The sequence below is a fragment of the Mastacembelus armatus genome, chromosome 17 (assembly GCF_900324485.2).
Source record: "Mastacembelus armatus chromosome 17, fMasArm1.2, whole genome shotgun sequence".
NCBI classification, from domain to species: domain Eukaryota; kingdom Metazoa; phylum Chordata; class Actinopteri; order Synbranchiformes; family Mastacembelidae; genus Mastacembelus; species Mastacembelus armatus.
Window position 1 is genome coordinate 5051428 of NC_046649.1, and position 18121 is coordinate 5069548.

At 38.6% G+C, this 18121-nt stretch overlaps 1 protein-coding gene across 1 annotated transcript in view; it reads right to left on the reverse strand.

Moving 5' to 3' along the window:
- brinp2 (bone morphogenetic protein/retinoic acid inducible neural-specific 2) overlaps nt 1-18121 on the reverse strand; it is a 105655-nt gene that overhangs the window by 77257 nt on the left and 10277 nt on the right. The window contains exons 2-3 of the mRNA XM_026312725.1: nt 3193-3383; nt 775-956 (exon numbers count right to left, since the gene is read on the reverse strand). Of these exons, the coding sequence (XP_026168510.1) occupies nt 775-956; nt 3193-3383 (373 nt within the window). The remainder of the gene's footprint in view (nt 1-774; nt 957-3192; nt 3384-18121) is intronic.

The following is an 18121-nucleotide window of genomic DNA, read 5'->3' on the forward strand; positions in this document are numbered from 1 at the left end:
CTTCAGTAGATTTTCAATAAAACCATTTGCAATTAATGATAAAAAAAAAAAACTGCTAAAAGCCTGGCAGTGGATTGATGATTCACCATGTCAAGACAAATGTGTATGGGTAAATAAAATTATGCAAAAAAAACCTCTCATGTGCTATAAGCTGATGAAACATGCAAAAATGTAAAGCCAGAGATACTTTTACTAGAATCAAACAACTGCTTTTAAAATCAAAGATAATTTCCAGGTGTATTTAACCCTCGGGTGGTACTTGGCATACAGTATACTACAGTATGCATAAATAAACTTTTCCCACTGGGATTTCAAAGAATCTTAACATTTATGCTTCAGTGCCTCTGTGGGCTACAATGCATACACTGTGTTTTTAATACAGTGCCATATATAAAATATTTCATGTCCTTGCACACTCTCCTTCATCTCTCCCCGAGCTTTTGAGCAATGATACACTTTGAAAATAATCTTAAAAATATATTGTTTGTGTGTTTACATTAAGAACAAACAGAGCTATTTGTCATAGGTGCAGCACAGAGTAATATATCCCAAAGGGACAGTTTTATAGCAGCGTTAATGTTTGCATGTCTATCTTGATGCAGGGTTGTTTGTGGACCTGAAGAACTGCTAACACAAGTCTACACATAGCAAATAAACAGTGCATTTGCATAGGTAACATATACTGAAAAAGACATGGCTGCTTGTAAACAAAGAGTATTTCCAGTCTGTACTGTGAGAAGGCTTAATTTTTCACTCTGTGCACATGTACAGTACCTTGATCGCAGAGGTGGCGATCTGGAGGTGGTGCAATCGCCTTAGGGTGCTCTCTCGATCTGTGAAGTAGGAAGCCGCCAACTGATGGAGCAGCTCCAGAGACACGACAGAGCTGTTGCTGTTGCCCTCTGACTTCTTATTCAGCTTCTGCTTGTCCAGGAAAATGGTCAGAGACTCCTCTCCTGTCAATCAATAATCAGATTGTCAGCCAATAAATCTCAATCTACTGTTTTCAATGATAAAACTATGAAATGCTTTTTGAATCCTTTTGAATGACATTTTGAATTTTCTCTTAAATCTGAAATAAGATTTAGATTTTTTTATTTGACATTTCCTTGGCAGACCTTTGCTGTCTCACTGTGGTTTAATGGTTTGCCTGCTGTGAAACACATACTGTTCACTTCTTTCTACTGAACAACTTATAGAACCATTAACACCAAAGCCATACCACAAGATGCTAGGCTATATTTTTTTCATGTATCTAATGGTGTTTGATAATATGCTTGTGATTCCCTGTTAATTGAATGAGAATTAGCTGGAAGATACTAACAAGAATGTGATTCTTATTTTCGGTTTTGAAAAAGCAAATAAACTCAACATTTATAAAACAGGTACTGATTTAACAGGGAAATGACTAAAGCCTCATGGGCTCATAAAGTGTTGGTGATCAATCCCAGTAATCTCATACTTAAATAGCTGCTGACATTTCAAACTTTCTAAAAAGTCAGAGCTGGCACAGCTCTGTGTATTTACTTCACATACTCCAAAATCCCACCTCTGAACAGTTTGTACTCTTCAGTTGGTTTTGTGAAAGATTTTATATATCATCAGCAACTATTTCAACATTTTTAAAACATCCAGCTACCAATAATCCAACTAATTATCAGCCTCAGAAACGATGACTTGAGGAGAGAGTTTTATTGGCGAGCTTGTGTTTTTGTATAGCTTCTCCAGTACTAACCTAAGAAGAACTGATTCTACACATTGTGGCAAGTGTATCATGACCTCAGCCAAGACAGCTTTGAATTTATTCACCCTCTTTCAGAAAAGTCTAACCATCTTCCCCCAGCTCTCCCCTGTGGGAAACTAACTTGTACTGGAGTAATCAGTCAGCTGAACACAAAGAGCTAAGCTGATATCACCTGGTGTTAACTCCGGATACGACACGGAGCAGTCTGACAAACATATCTATGAAATGGAGCCTAGAATTTGTAACTGTAATCTAACAGCTGAATTTGCAAATGTAATCCTTTACTGTAATCTTTACTAAAAATACTAGTAATGCATAACTTCCCAACACTGGTAAACATAGAGGGTGAGATGTACAGTACATCAATAACTAAAAAGAACAAGATAAAAATTGTAACACAAAAGAGAAATATACATATCTGGGATGTGTTTAGTCCCGTGGCCACAGTCTAATTGGTATGCAGACAGGCTCAGCCCATTTAGTAGAGGCTGTTAATTACATATAGAGTCTAACTATTAGCCTGCCATCCCATTCATCTCTGCTCCGTCTCCCACGCTGATGCTCCAACGCATACATTCTGTGATAAGTGGCACCAAAGTTAGGTGTGTGTTAAATGCAGTTCTAAAACAAAATATCAGTGAGATTGAGAGAAACGGTGTGTCAGAGAACAGGATTTGTCTTCTGTGGTAATAGTGTTTAATCTAAATTGGTATCCAGTATAGTGGCATCCAGTACCTGACAACACTGCTTGGTGAAGATGCATGGGTAATTTTAGTATGAAATGATAGTGTTTTGTCCTAATTTACTGTCGATTATATCACGTATAAGTGAGTAAGCATCCCCTACTATTTTATACATTTACAGTATATTACAGGGTCTGACTGCTCTAAGTACCCTCGGCTTGTAAATCTCCTTGTGGCTTAGAGATGTTTACTCTTACTATCAATTTCCTACATGTCCCCATATAAAAAAACAGCCATAAAAATGTAGTCATACATCTGTGCTGCTATGTTATGACCAGGATCAGCAGTGTATCATGAGGTCACCAACACGATCGATACTGCTGGCCATTCTGTTTTGTGAGTTACTTCTCTCCTCAGAGTTGGAGGGTAAAAACGAATCCAGTAAAGAGCGACATATGCTATGAAACAGGTTAATTTATTCCCTCTTCTGCTTTGTAGGCCCTTGCATCTCTGTGCTATGTTCATTAGAAGGCAAAGATGAGAGGAAATCTAGACCAAAACAACCTTGTTTGAATGCTGTGGGTGAAAAGCATGGTATTGTTGCAACTGTTAACAGCAGCAGTAGATTGGATATTTCTACAGTGCTACACTAACCCACGCTAGAGCTCCTCTGAGACGTAAAAAAAGCTCTTCTATTTTTGGTGTGTCCCGACACTTCCTAACCCAAGAATAAAGGCGAGTTTGTCACATGCAGTCCTTCCTTACCTCCCAGGGTAGCAGAAACTAGGAAGTGGGTCCCATACTTCTTGATGAGGTTTTCGTTGATTTGCTGCAGGGTTGGTCGTCGCCCCAGTAACCTCAGGTTGCGTAGAAACTCTGGTGCTAAGGGCAACGGAGCTTTGAGGAAATCTCTCTTCTCTGTGGCCAGGCTGTTCACCTTCCAGTGGCTGAACTCCCTGAAATTATGAATGCATTAATAAATAAATACACCATTCTCTTTTAGAAATAAGAGCATAACGAATACACAGAGGAGATGTGATTTCATTTTTTCACTAACCCAGAATAATAATGAAAGGTGCTACTTTTTCAGTAAGATGGTGTCAAATTACTTGTGACTCATCCAATACCATGACTAAATAATAGAGTAGATATAGATAGCTTTTGTCTAATACAAATGGCAGTTAAAAAATGTACATTAATTCCTGCATGATGATTTACAGTGTAGTGGACCCTGTTCTTTAGCTGTCCAGACAAATTGTTTATTTCTGTTCAAGTAGTCAACAAGACAGTGAGAGAGAGACAGAATTAGTCTGAAGAATTCCATCCATTTCAAGTGGCTGAAAATCATTTCATCACTTCACTTTGGCCACAGTGGAACCCTGTGGTATGTGAAGATTATGCAAATACCAGCAAAAAGTACAGATCATCCACATCTGAATTAATTTGCTGGCATAACGTGCCATTGAATATTAGCACAAGCATTATGTATGCATTCTCTACACAAACACATAGACACACACACCCACACATAAAGTGGAACATACACAGAGGGAGGTACATATCACTGTCTCAATTTGCCATTGGCTGCTTTTACAGTTTCTTTTTGTGGTTCATTGTTTTACTATTAGGGGCAGCATAGTGGAGAGTGGTTAGCACTGATGCCTCACAGCAAGACTGTTCCTGGTTTGAAACCCATCAGGGACCTTTCTGTGTGGAGTCTGCATGTTCTCCCTGTGCTTGTGTGGGTTTTCTCCAGGTACTCTGGTTTCCTCCCACAGTCCAAAAACATGTATGTCAGGTTGATTGGTGACTCTAAATTGCCCATAGGAGTGAGTGTGAGTGTGTGAGGTTGTTTGTCTCTATGTGGCCCTGTGATGGACTGGTGACCTGTCCAGGGTGGACCCCTGCCTTTCACCCAAAGAGAGCTGGGATAGGCTTCACCCTAAAACAAGGAAAAGGCAGGTATAGATAATGGGTGGATGGATGTTTTACTATTATCGATGACGTACTATAATTATGCTATTGGCAGCATTTTCACTACACTGGGATACCTACAATAGGCCAACACCCTTAATAATACACAATAAATATGCATAGAGTAGCTCAGTGGGTACCAGAGCAAAGACAACAACGGAAAGTAATTAGTTTTAGTTGCTGCATTGCATATTAGATTTCAAAACAGCTCAGAGAGTTCAGATTTGTAAACAGTTAAGCATGACAAAGCTGTCCTCAGAAGGAATAGCTCTAGCAGCATAAGGTTAAGCTTTTGCTTCATTAGGAGGTTCATTCTCATATAATGCACCAATTAATGTCTACCCTGACCAAAGTAACAGTGCAGTTTGTACAAGCTGCCATTAATTCCCTGCCATTAACATTCATCTTTCATGAAGTGTGAGGGTATCTATGTGTGTGCCTTCTGCAGTGTACATGCTTGTATTCACTTAAAAGTACAGATATATTAAAAGAAACACATAGTGAAAGCCAGAACTTTTTTTAAATCTCCAATTCACATTTTCGTCATTATAAATAAACTTGTACTGTTGGATGACTAAACAGATTCACATAAATAATCTCTCAAAGTAGCATAATTTGGGTACTTGTATTTTATGACTCATGATCATCTCTGGTCTAATTCCCAGTGTGATTAAACTAAACTTTTGCCACCTTAAATGAAGCAAAACGGACGTCACTTTAAAAACAATGCTTAGAACAAATATAGCTACTCTAATTCCAGCAGCGGTTACATGACAAATATCCTAAACCAAAGGTCAATCTCATTTGAATGTGGCAAACTATAACAATTAGTCTGCAGCTATCACATGCATCACCAACCATTAGTTTTAGCTTACTATTTTGTCCAGCAAGTCACAGGATGGCAGCTAGTAGTTGCACATTGATTAAGTGCAGCTGATTTAGACTGATGTGTTTTCTGAGATGCTCTACAGTGACTGAGCACGCAGAAGCAGAGCTGATGGCAACGGACCCAAAAGCAAAGACGAGCAGTGCATCATTTACTCTCCTCCCTGGTTCGCTCTCTAAGAGTTAATGGTGAGGCTGTTGGCAGACTATTTGGCTAATGATGATAGATGGAGTTAATTAAAAGGTTTTAGCATAGTGCTGATTGCACCTGCAGCTCTGGCACTCCGTTTTGCTGAAGCAGAGGGATTTTTTTAAAACAGAAAAATAAACTCTGCCTATGCAGGAATTTCTCTCCAATGTCCCTCCCGGCAGCAGGTTGGAAAAAACACCTGGATGTTATTAACTGTCAGCTAGAGAAACACCAACGGATGGCTCGATTATTTACCAAACGCGTCACATCAGGGCAGCTGTGAGGAGAGAAAATCCTAAAAAAGCTGGTCTGCTCAGACACATCTCAGAGCACATCTCCCTTGGTTCTCCATGAGTTCTCCACAACATGCATTTATTTCTTTTTTTCTATTGTTGTTGGTGAGGGGAGGCTTCAACTCCCAGCCACTGATCTTCTAGTTATCTTAAAAATTCCTCCTCACGGACAGCAGATGTTTTTTCAGTTGCTAATTTTAAATCAAACTGTTTCTGTTTTCATTTCTACATGTGATGGAGGTGTGGATTTAACAGTAAGCACACCATGTGCAGTGTATGGAAACCTGCTGCCACTGGGAGTGGTGTTATTTTTGTTACATTTAACTGTGAACGAGGCCCGCTGTTTTATGCTTTCATGTGGGCTGAAAAATAAATGTGATTGAGAGATCGAGCAACAATCAAGGGGCAAAGCCAGACAGAGACAAATTGAGAGAAAGACAAAAGAGAGTATTGGAAGTTACACTCTACAGTAGAGTATATCACCCAAGCTTGTTTTGTGTTTTGAGTCATGATAAGAGGTGGGGGTGATGCTGAAAGTGAACAGAGCTGGAACTTTATAATGACCCTGAATGAGGTACAGTCTCACCTATTAATAAGAAGTGACCCACATGCTATTTCTGGAGATGATGGTTAGTGGAGTGCATAGCCTTTTCTTTCATGTTTCTCCATGAAAACTGGGCTTCCGTGGACATGAGTTTTGTTCCATCAGAAAGGGAACCATTTCATTCAAAATGTTTCGAGGAAACCTCCTGGTTATTGTAGCAGAGGAAAGAATAAAACAGATTTTAAAGAGAGGAGTAGTCAATGATAGGGAAGTAACTGCACCTAATTACAACAGGTGAACATACCACTACAACACAGCAAATAATACAGAAAAATAATATTTAAAATAATCTCATTTTTTCAGAGCTTTACTCTTAATGTAAACCCATCGACATTTGTAATGTTTGCTTTTTCCTTATCCAGATTTGAAATGAAATGATTAGTAATATGACACACACTAATGTGTGGTCACATTGTTTTCACTGATTCTTATTATAGCTATAGAGTGGCAGTGTGGTTAAATGTATTTTGAGTGGGGAAATGTGTAATATCAGAGACAGCTTGAACAAGCCCCTTGCCCTGCTCTGCAGTCCAGCAAATGCAGAAAGCAAGTCATGATAACGTGTCTCCGTCTCATGTTTGTCTTTTTCACACGTTGGTACAGTCACACCAAACATATTTGACTCACATGAAGTCCTTGTCATATAACCTTTGTTATAATGTCGATTAGTCATTTGGAAACACTATTTCTAGTAGGTTTTGAGAAGAGCCTCATTTTGTGTATTGGCATTAGTATGCTAGTACATAGCAGCTTATTCATTGTGTACTTTCTGTAGGCTCCACATATCATATGTTCATTTAATCAAGCCCCCAGTCACGTTGTATGATGGTTCAGGTTATTTATATGTACTTTGCATGTAGTGTTTGCAGCATACTAACAGTTTGTGATCTGATTGTATTTTTGTGCATGAACACAATGAAAAGCAGTCTGAGCTCATTTTTGTCTTTTTCACAGGGAAACTGATCTTCCCCATAAATTTAAACTGCTAGAAGTGCTGACCCAATACCTGCTACAGTAACAATGAAGGCAAATGGAAGATACCATCTGAGTGGAGTGGTGGGATGGAGGAAGACAAAGTAAAGTGGTATCTTCCAGCTTCTGATTTTCAGAACACACCTAAACCATGTAATCAGTGGGCAAGGCAGGGATAGTTTGAAAACAAGCAGGGCAGTGGCCCTCAAGAACAAGAGTTGGACATCCCTGACCTAGATGAACATATATGGTATCATAAAATTAGGACTGACATACCCATACAACATACAATACCTAATACAATAAACATTATTGACCCACAGGGAAATTTGTCTGGAACTCAAATGCCTCCCCAATTATAATAACATCAGCTAAAACAACACCTGCCATGTCGATCACAGCAACAGATAACAATAAATAAAATAAAATACTACATAAACCCTGAAGTAATACATTAAACGCTTTACTTTTTAGAGTGTCTCTTACATCAGTCAGTGTACTCGGGAACTGAGAAATCGATTGCTCATGAATGTGACCCCCTGAAACTGTAAGTTGCCACATAATATTTATCAAACAGAGCTTAACAAAATGTTATTACTTCCAAATGGTATTATAATGGAACTTCTCCTCTTTTGTAAATGGGTGTTACACGTTTTCAATCTAAGAGCAGAAGCACAAAGACTATTTTCTTGTCCTGGGATTTGATTTCATTAAAAGTGCCTCCTGTCTTTTGGGAAGCCACTAGCAATAGACCCTCCACCTAGTCTGAAGGGTGGAGGCCAAGGCATTATTTTTTAATGATGTCTGAGCTGCTCCCACCAGAGTCATTATACATCTTGTGAAAGGAATTAAACTGGAAGCTTAGGGTCTACTGCAAGGGGCCTGAACTGGTGATCCCATTATGATGGGAGCTGTGCCATTAAAGACAAGCTAAAGATTATTGGAGACAAAATGACATATCACTAAAATACATTTGTGATTGATTCAATAGAAGTTTAAGGTGAACACAGTTAAGTGTGAAGAGTGAGTTTCAAGTATCCAGCAGTCCAGGTTTGGAGTCTATATTGTGGTGGGAAGATCTAATCAATATAATGTTAACTTTCTACACTGTGTCCTGAATCTCTACAAGCCATCTCCTGCCGTATCTAAGTTGAATGTATAAGTCAAGTAATGCATCAGATTAGACACCAAATTTTATACAGTATATGTTGAAGACATGGCTGGGATTCAACATAATTGCCAGGAAATTAGTGGAGTCATTTTTAGCTTTTGGCTTTATGCTGCATGGTTTTACAAATTAGGCAAAAAAGTAGTGAGATATGATGTATTAGTCCATTCATGGGAAGTATCTATGAACAATTACTAAAGTATTGTACTGAAATATATTTGTAATGTACAGAATGCATGTATTACATTTCAAACAAATACTACAGTCTACACTTACTGAACAACTAACAGATACTTTTTAAATTAAGACTGCAGTGATCATGGACTGGTGACCTGTCCCAGGTGTTCCCCTGCCTTTCACCCAAAGAGAGCTGGTATAGGCTCCAGCTGATCCCTGTGACCCTAAATACGAATAAGCGGATATAGATAATGGATGGATGGATGGATGGATGAATCATAAAACACTCAGGGGCCAATGTGTTTACAATGATGAGTATTCTTATTCTTCTTTTTTTGGCGTATTGCCTTTAATTGATAGTGACAGAAACAGGAAATGAAAGTGTGACATTATATGCAACCAAGGATAATTTGCAGATTTCTACTGATTTCTACTGATTTTTACTGATTCTACTGATTCATCATCTCTAGCATCATCTCATTTTTGTTTCTTAATTATGCTTACTTTTTTATTTTGAAAATTTCAGCATATATACAGTATGTATATATATATATATATATATACATATATATATATATATTTTTTTTTTTTACAGTTTCCAAGGTTGTACATTCATATTTCTTGTTCTGCCTGGCCAGCAGTGCAGAACCCAAACATATTCAAATCACTATCATATATGACAAAGAAAAACGGCTGAACCTCACATATGAAATGCTGAAACTTGATAATGTTTATCATTTTTGCTAATGACAAAATGACTAATCAATTACTTAAATAGTGGCAAGATTTCTCAATAGACTCCAAATGAATGCTAATGTTGCTCTGTCTGTTAGATGTGGAAATAGGCCAGTGTTTGCTCAAACATTTGACAATTTGACAGAACTTTATGAGGTGATAACAGGATAACCTATGGATATTCATGTAAATATGCAAATTGCATATAAAGTTGAGAAGTAATTCCGGTTTATCAACAGATGGGAATTATTATTATTATTCTTGCACAGCATGCATACTGTGTTGTCCAAACACAGTGTGTACATTTTCATTTGGGGAACTGGGGGTGGGGGTTGTGACTGTGAATATGAATGAGGACTTAGGCTTCATTTGAAGATTCTCACTAAAACAACATATGTTCAATATTTTGTTGATTTAGAATTAGTGATTTTAGTTTTACTTTCGAGATGCTTTTCAAAGCCATTTTGCAGAGGACCTAAACAAAACAAAAAGTTGACCCCAAGGATAAGTGACCTGCTGTAAGAAAAAAAAAAACATAACTGCCGTCCTGTGTTAGTATATTAGAGAAATCACAGAGGTGAAGGCCTCACATTCCCTGTTTCATATCTTGTAGGTATTTTGAAAACTGTGCTGTAGCCAGTTTCACTGAATATGTGTGTGTGTGTGTGTGTGCGTGTGTGTGTGTGTGTGTGTGTGAGAGAGAGAGAAACAGGAGGCTGATGTGTCCTATTTCCCTTTAAGACTGAAAAACTCAGTGTTTCTTAATATTTTTTTCAATCCTCTAGTCCCACAAACAGAGAGGAGGTCTATTGCTTCAGCATGACACTCCCTTTCTTGATTAAAATGAATTCATTTCAAATGAGAAGGCTTCAGTTTCACTGTTTCTCAGGCTGAATAACTGTTCTGAAGGAAACTGAGATTAAATATATTGGGTGTCTTTGACATACAAAGTGCCCTGCCAGTGTTAATTTGTGGAGATATGCTCTGTCTGTCTCTTTGTCGACTTTCCAGTAATAAATTTCCGAAAAGGCACAGCTATATGGGCAATTGCATTATTCATAAATCTACTGCTAGAGAGACATTATTTATTGATGTGCATAGGTATCCCCAAATCACACAGTAAGAAAGTTTGCAAAATTCTTGCAGGTGTGATGATATAATTTGTGTACTCCAGTTTGGGTATACTAAATTGCAGGAAAATGCACATCTACTTTAGATTTAATAAAAGCTTTTAAAGAAAAGACATGGGTAATTAGCACATTTCCTTTTCTTCCATGTGTGTATTTTTTGCAGCATTAATCTTAACAGTTAATTAGTGAAACACTCATTGGGATAAATTTGACAAGCAGGTCTCAGCTGTTTTGTGTATCTGCTCTTTGTCAGTGTCTCAGTGGGTGCTTCATTTTAATCAATATTGCATAGAAATTGCTTTGTATATATCAATTATTTTTTACTCTACATTCATATAAATTTAAAGGATAGGTGATTTCTTATAGTAGCATTTTTTACCACATTTCCTGAATTCGTCTTTTCATTCAAATTGTAATAAATAAATTAAATGTACTGACAACATAAAGGAAAAAAGGCCCACAAGGCTTTGCAGGCAGACGTGTTACTGCTCTTTTTTGTATAACTAAGATGCATGTTTTTGCCTCTTCATTTAAATTTTAGCAACTTGTATTATTAAGTCTTGCTTTGTGCACAGATAATCAGCTATTTGCATTTTGTATAGCTACTCAGCACATTACAGAATCTGTTCAAATCCAAATGATGTATTCTCTGCTATTGTCTCTATAGTTAATGTCACCTTTTCTATTGTCCATGCTTGCACCTTATTTGGATGCCAGTGATTACTGGGTGCCCTAAGCACGTTCTAGATGTCCTACATTTTGTTGTGCCAGCCATCCCCCTCAACCTTCTCCTCCCCTGGTCTTTGTGACCTTTGTCATTCAACTTCTGCTCCTGTTATAATTACTATGGCCACTAGAGACAAGCTAAGTGTTTCTGGGAAGAGCAGTATTGATGTGCACCTTCTGCCCTACTGGTAGGTGCAGTCAGCCCCTGCTTATCAATTATTACAGGAAAATAACATAATACTGCCCACCGAATAACATGTCAAAGTCCAAATTGACTGATCCTCAGTAGTCCACTTAATATGTCCCCAGTTTCTATTTTTCTCTTCAGCCACTGTGCTATTTAAACATATCCTGTCAGAAAATATGATTTACCTTTTCAGAAAATAAAATAATTTAGTCTTTACACAAAAGCCCAACAGACAGGTGTCAGGTTTGCCTATTTTGTAATGGGGACAATTTCAAACAATTGAGATTGGGCATTGTTAGACATACCAGTAGATCGTTTGTTCATTATTTGGTTATACCAGTTCTCACCGTGTTGCCCTGAAATCTGCACAATCAAGTGTGTGAGTGTGTGGGTTTTTTTCCTGCAGGGGTGAAATAATTCACTCAGCTTACACAGTGTTTATACACAGCTCTGGTGGCACTTATTACCACAGTGAGCTGTTGACTGTGTCCCGGTGTGAGGCTATTTCGCTGCCACATTCACATTTTGTACAAAGACATGTGCACACATGTGAGCATGAGTTCCAATTAAATTCCAATTCTGGTGCATGAGCATGGGTTGAAGATTGTCTGCTACTGCTGAGCCTCCAAAGACTCTGCAATTTGACAGTTATTCAAATCTGATGATGACAGTGCTGACAAATACAACTCTTTCTAAAAGAAGGCAAAAGCCCTTATTTTACTTCCATCTTGGCACAGTTCTCAATGAAATATATGCAAAGGTATCCATTTGAAATGCTTATTTTGTTTTTGTGCCCTGCAGACCAACTTAACGTGGCTTTTACTGGGGAAACACAGAATATTTGTGACCTTTTTTGTGTGTAGTTGAATATTTGAATTTTATACATTGAGACCAGTTATATCTAACACACAGAGATAGTTTCAGAAAATACTGCATCTTATGTCATCTTTTAGATTATATTTGAATTTATGATACAAATGGAGCCTACTGCACCTTCCATCTTCTCAGAAGGTTTACGAAGTCTGATGGTGTGGCAGTTTGCTTTGCTTGTTTCCATTCGGCTGCCAGTTCCCAGTGTGCTAAACATTAGGCTTACTGCCAAACAACACAATGTGGTAGAAGTAACTGGTTCTTAGCACAACCTGGCTACCGTCTGCTCTTATCCATATGGTCAATTTGTCTTGCACTCTCATACTGAAGGGAAAACAAATGAGCACACACAGATATACACACTTTTCTATTCCCTACCCCTTTCCAGAAATGGCAATGCCCTCCTGCCTCTTTAACCATTCTATGTCATCTTGTTTTACCTATTTTTCTATTTTCTTCTCAATTCCCGCCCTGCCTGCCTTTATTCTCCTTCTGTTCTTTGATAACCCTCTTTCAGGCCCTCCATTCCTCCTACACTTGCACAGATAATATTTGGAAACTTTTTCCTGTTTTCCAGATTGTGACTCATGCTCACAAAAAGTCAACCTGCTTGTATAATGCTGCTAAAATAACATCATGACAACAAATATGGCAACATCGTAAACCACCCAACTAGGGTTTGTCTGGATTATTTCAGAGTATGGTTGCCAGTGGTTACGTAGCTCACACTGCTATGCTACTAAGATGCAACTTGTTTTTCTTGGTAAAAGAAAGCATGTATGATTCCTCTCAGCTAAATAGTTTAACACTGTATTTCTTAAAGGCCATGGCAGACTCATTAAACTGAGACATGCACTGTTGGTTTTCCAAAATGTGTGTGAATGAAGAAAAGAAAAAAAAATGTTGTTGGATTACAGATCTGGATAAGAGGGAGGCAAATTGAAACTGGTAACTAACCATATTAAAAGATAACTGGTAATTTAGACTCAACATGTACTGATCCTCCACCTCCAATGAAGAAGCAGCACACAGAACAGATAGTGGATCCCAACTGCTCCTGAAACTAGACCAACGTTGGCTTTCTCAGATGGACAGCTCGAAGAACCCAGGCAGGTTCTTAGTGCAGTAATGAGGAGCTAGTTATAGCTCTACTCCATCAGTAAGTGAACGTTTAAGGTGTTTAAAAGGTTAGTGTCTGTCGATCACATGCCTTCAGCTGTCGGTGCCCAATGTTTCAGTAGCTTTCGAACAGCCTAGTTATAAACTAGGGAAGGGTATCATTAGGACTTTATCAATGGCTGCTTCCTGTGGAATTGTTTTAATCAGATCACAAGTGTTGTTTAGAGTTTAAGTTAAATTGTCATATCATTCTGAGAAAGGAGTATACTGTCTGCAATACTGGTGAGGCAGCAGCCATTAGGTTTATAGTGTTACCCTCTACAAACAACAGATGTTATACATGTAAAGTACCATTAGCTGTGTTGCCTGTTTTGTCAGTTTGTACACAGCAGGTGAACACACCGTAGTCATGCATCATTTTTAATGGAAGACTACATTTTGAGTTTAATCAGGCCCAAACCTGCAACTGCAGATGATAAATAATGTTTCTATATTGATAACAATACTTACTGCTGTACTTACTGCATCTCTGGCAGAGTTTTGAGCAGCACAGGGACTCCACAGGAAACTGTTTTGTCTCCATACTTGTACACACTGTACATGGCAGACTTTACAAACAACATTCAGAAGTATTTTGAATATACTGCAATTGTTTCATGTATCAGGAATACACAGGAAGAGGAGTACAGAGGCCTGATAAATCCTTCAGTGACTGGAGTCACAAAAACTGCCTCCTACTCAACACCTCTAAAACCAAGGAGATGGTCAAAGGTCTAAGGTCTGTGGTGCAGACAATGAAGTGGTGCCAGACTACAACCCCAATTCCAAAAAAGTCGAGACACTGTAAAACCTACATAAAAACAGAATGCAATGATTTGCAAAACTCATAAACCCATATTTTATCCATAATAGTACATAGAAAACATATCAAATGTCTAAACTGAGAAAATGTACCATTTAAAAAAGATACGTCATTTTGAAATTGATGGCAGAAACATATCTCAGAAAAGTTGGGTCAGAGGCAACAAAAGGCTGGAAAACTAAGTGGTATGTCTTGCAACTAATTAGGTCAGTAACATGATTGTCTCTCTAAGATGCTCTGTTTATACTGAGCATCTGTAAGCTGTGTCTATAAATTGTCAAACAGTTTCAAAATAATGTATATGAAAGATTGTATCATCACCTACAGGACATAATATCATCAAAAGATTCCAGGAATCTGGGGAACGTGCACAAGTGACAAGGCTGAAATGCAATACTGGATCCCTGAGACCTTCAGGACCTCAAGTGGCACTGCATTAAAGAGAGAGATGATTCTGTGAGGGCCATCACTGCATGGGCTCAGGAATCCTTCCAGAAATCACTGCCTGTGAACACAGTTTGCTGTACCATCCAAAAATGCAAGTTAAAGCTGTATCAGGCAAAAAAGAAGCCACATATGAACATGATAAAAAATGCTGACATCTTCTCTGGGCCAAAGCTCATATAAAATAGACTGTGGCGAAGTGGGAAACTGTTCTGTGCTCAGACGAATCAAAATTTCATGGTTTTTTTATTGGTGACCACAGACACCGAGTCCTCCGGACTAAAGAAGAGAGGGACTTTCCGGCTTGTTAGAGGCGCTCAGTTCGAAAGCCTACAACTCTGACGGTGTTGGGGTGCATTAGTGCCTATGGAATGGGCAGCTTGCACATGGAAAGACCCCATCAATGCTGAAAGATATATCCAGGTTTTAGAGCAGCATATGTTCCCATCCAGACTACGTCTTTTTCAAGGAAAGCCTTGGATATTTCAAGAGGTCAATGCTAAACCACATACTGCATCTACGACAACAGCATGGCTTCATATTAGAAAAGTCTGGGTGTTGAACTGACATGCCAGACCTTCACCAAATGAAAATATTTGGCCTATCTTGCAACAAAAAACAGAACAAAGAAGCCCCAGGACTCTCATATCAAGCAAGAATGAGACAAGATTCCTCTCTCAAAACTCCAGGAACTGGTTTGATCAGTTCCCACACATTTACTGTTAGAAGAAGAGGGGATGCTACACGGTGGTAAACATTGGCCTGCCCCAACTTTTTTGACATGTGCTACTGCCATCAATTGCGAAACTACCTTATTTTTTTCTTAAAATGGTACATTTTCTCAGTTGAAACATTTAATGTTTTAAATGTTCTATTGTGAATAAAATTAGATTTAAGGGAGAGATTTGAGATTATGAGTTTATGACATTTGTAAATCACTGCATTCTGTTTTTATATAAATTTTACAAAGCATCCCAAATTTTTTGGAACTGGGGTTATAAAACTATCTAGCTCTACACCTGGACAATAAGTTCGACTGGTTACTTATTAGTCACACACTCTATAAAAAGGCCAGGAACAGCATTTCCTCCTAAGGTCCTTTGATGTGTGCGGGAAGATGCAGCACATGTTTTACCAAACTATGGTTGCAAATGTACTGTTTTATGCTGCAGTCTGCTGTGGAGGCAGCATAAAACAGAAGGATGCAAGGCTGCTGAACAAACTGGTGCAAAAAGCTGGTTCAGTGACTGGAATGAGGCTGGACTCACTGGAGGCTGTGGTGGAGAGATGCAGACAGAAAAAGGTAGAGACCATCCTGGAACACACTGACCATCCCCTTCACAACATCCTGATGGATCAGAGAAGCAGCTGCAGTGGACGACTCACCTCACTGAGCTGCAGGACTGAAGGATACAGGAGATCCTTCATCCCCACTGCCATCAGGCTCTACAACACCTTAGCCTGTTTGGTTACCCTGATCCCAGGCCTGGGATAAAATTGTATTTCCTGATTTATTACAAAAGATCGTCTGACAAATTTGAATAAAGTCCAACAAACTATATATCAAATTAAAGTATAAAGTTCACAATTCAAATGGTATAAAGCAATTTAGGATTGGATTATCACAGCGACTACAGTTTCTTAATGTTTAACAACAGTACAAATATTGGAAAAATGCTAGTTCTTACCTTTTCTGTCGTGTTACTTCGTACATGTACTGATACTTCAAATACTGCATGTGGTTTTTTCGTTAGAATCCAGGGAACATAGTACATCCATGCATCCACTTTAATCCGGTTCATTTTACGGTTGATTTCGCCGTTTATTCAATAAAGATTGACGTAGCAAGCTTCTGTGAATCACATGAGCCCTCAATCAAACATGTTTGTTACGTTTAACAGAGTCACTAAGCCTAAAACCAGTAGAAATCACCCCTCAGAGCAAATCCCACCCGTGGGATAGACCAACTTTTAATGACAGTATAACTAGCCAGTCACATTGTTTGTCAATGATGACTGACGTATCTTGTAGCCAATAAAAAGCCCTTTCCAGCAACGTATCACACTGTAGGTTCAACAAAGGGTAAGGGGGATTTAAACGGCCCCCACCGCTACAGTAAGTTGCCGTGACAACAGTGGGCACGCACCGGACGAAGCTAGAGGGGGGAGAGGAGTCATATTTCATATTTTACAGTGTGCAATAATAAACTGGAAAGCTTTTCCGTCAAACGACACCAAGGTCATCAATATAACCCTTAAAATGTAAAGACAACAACGAAGACAGTTTAATTTGTTCGGTCCTGTGCTGATAAAGGGGCTGGAAGATGACTGACCAACATGAACTGGACTGTTACTATACTTACTACTGACTACATGTTACTTTCACTACAAGACTACCTGAATTTCCTTTCTGTGTTTAATAAAGTTTATCTTGTCTTGTCTTATCTAATTCAGTCAGGTTATTTTTAGTCGGATATATTTGTGTTGCTGTTGTAAGAATTAGCAGGCTTTTAGTCACAATGTCATCCTTTCCAACTGTGTAAGGTACACGTTATCAGGTAATATCATTTGCATGTCCTTCATTATGCATCTGACATGTAGCCAGGGGGACATGATTGTCTGTCTGCCCAGTCATTACCTACATTATATCGCTTATCCTAAGGAGACAGAGCTGACACTGAGTGAGCGGTAGGGTACAGCCTGGACAGTCTTTCACAGGGCTGACACATAGAGACAAACACACTCAAATTCACACCTATATATCACACAATTTAGTGTCACCAGTCAACCTACCCTGCATGTGTTTGGACTTGAAGGATGCTGGAATAGCTGGAGAAAACCCACACACCCATGGGGAGTAGATGCAAACTCCACAGTTTTTTCTTTTTTTTTTTTTTTAAATCACTCTTCAGTAAGTTAAGTAAGTGTTAATGTGTTTCTGAAATATTTCTCTTCTCACAGAACTTTTCTGGCTATGTGCTATTTCCTGGCAAATCCAGTATATTAGGACACCTCTGAAGCCCTTCTAAATATCAGTAGCAATACCAGGACTGTGCAATGACAAAAATCTTGGTATTAAAATAGGAGCAAAAATGGTGAGTTTCTGAACTGTTCGGTGTGACTTGCTCCTCTGAGATGCTGAGCTACTGTATAGCCCTGAGCTACAGTATGTGTCTCATAAGAGAACCTCATTGCTTTAAACTGTAGGGAACCATTAGGTGGTGCATGGACTAAAACTGTTTAAATGGATCTCCTAGCCTCCCACTAAGGGTAACTTATTAAATCACATTTACAACAGTAGAAAGCCTGATTCAATGTGAATCTGAGCTGTGCTGAATAAGTGTGTGAGTGTGGGGCTG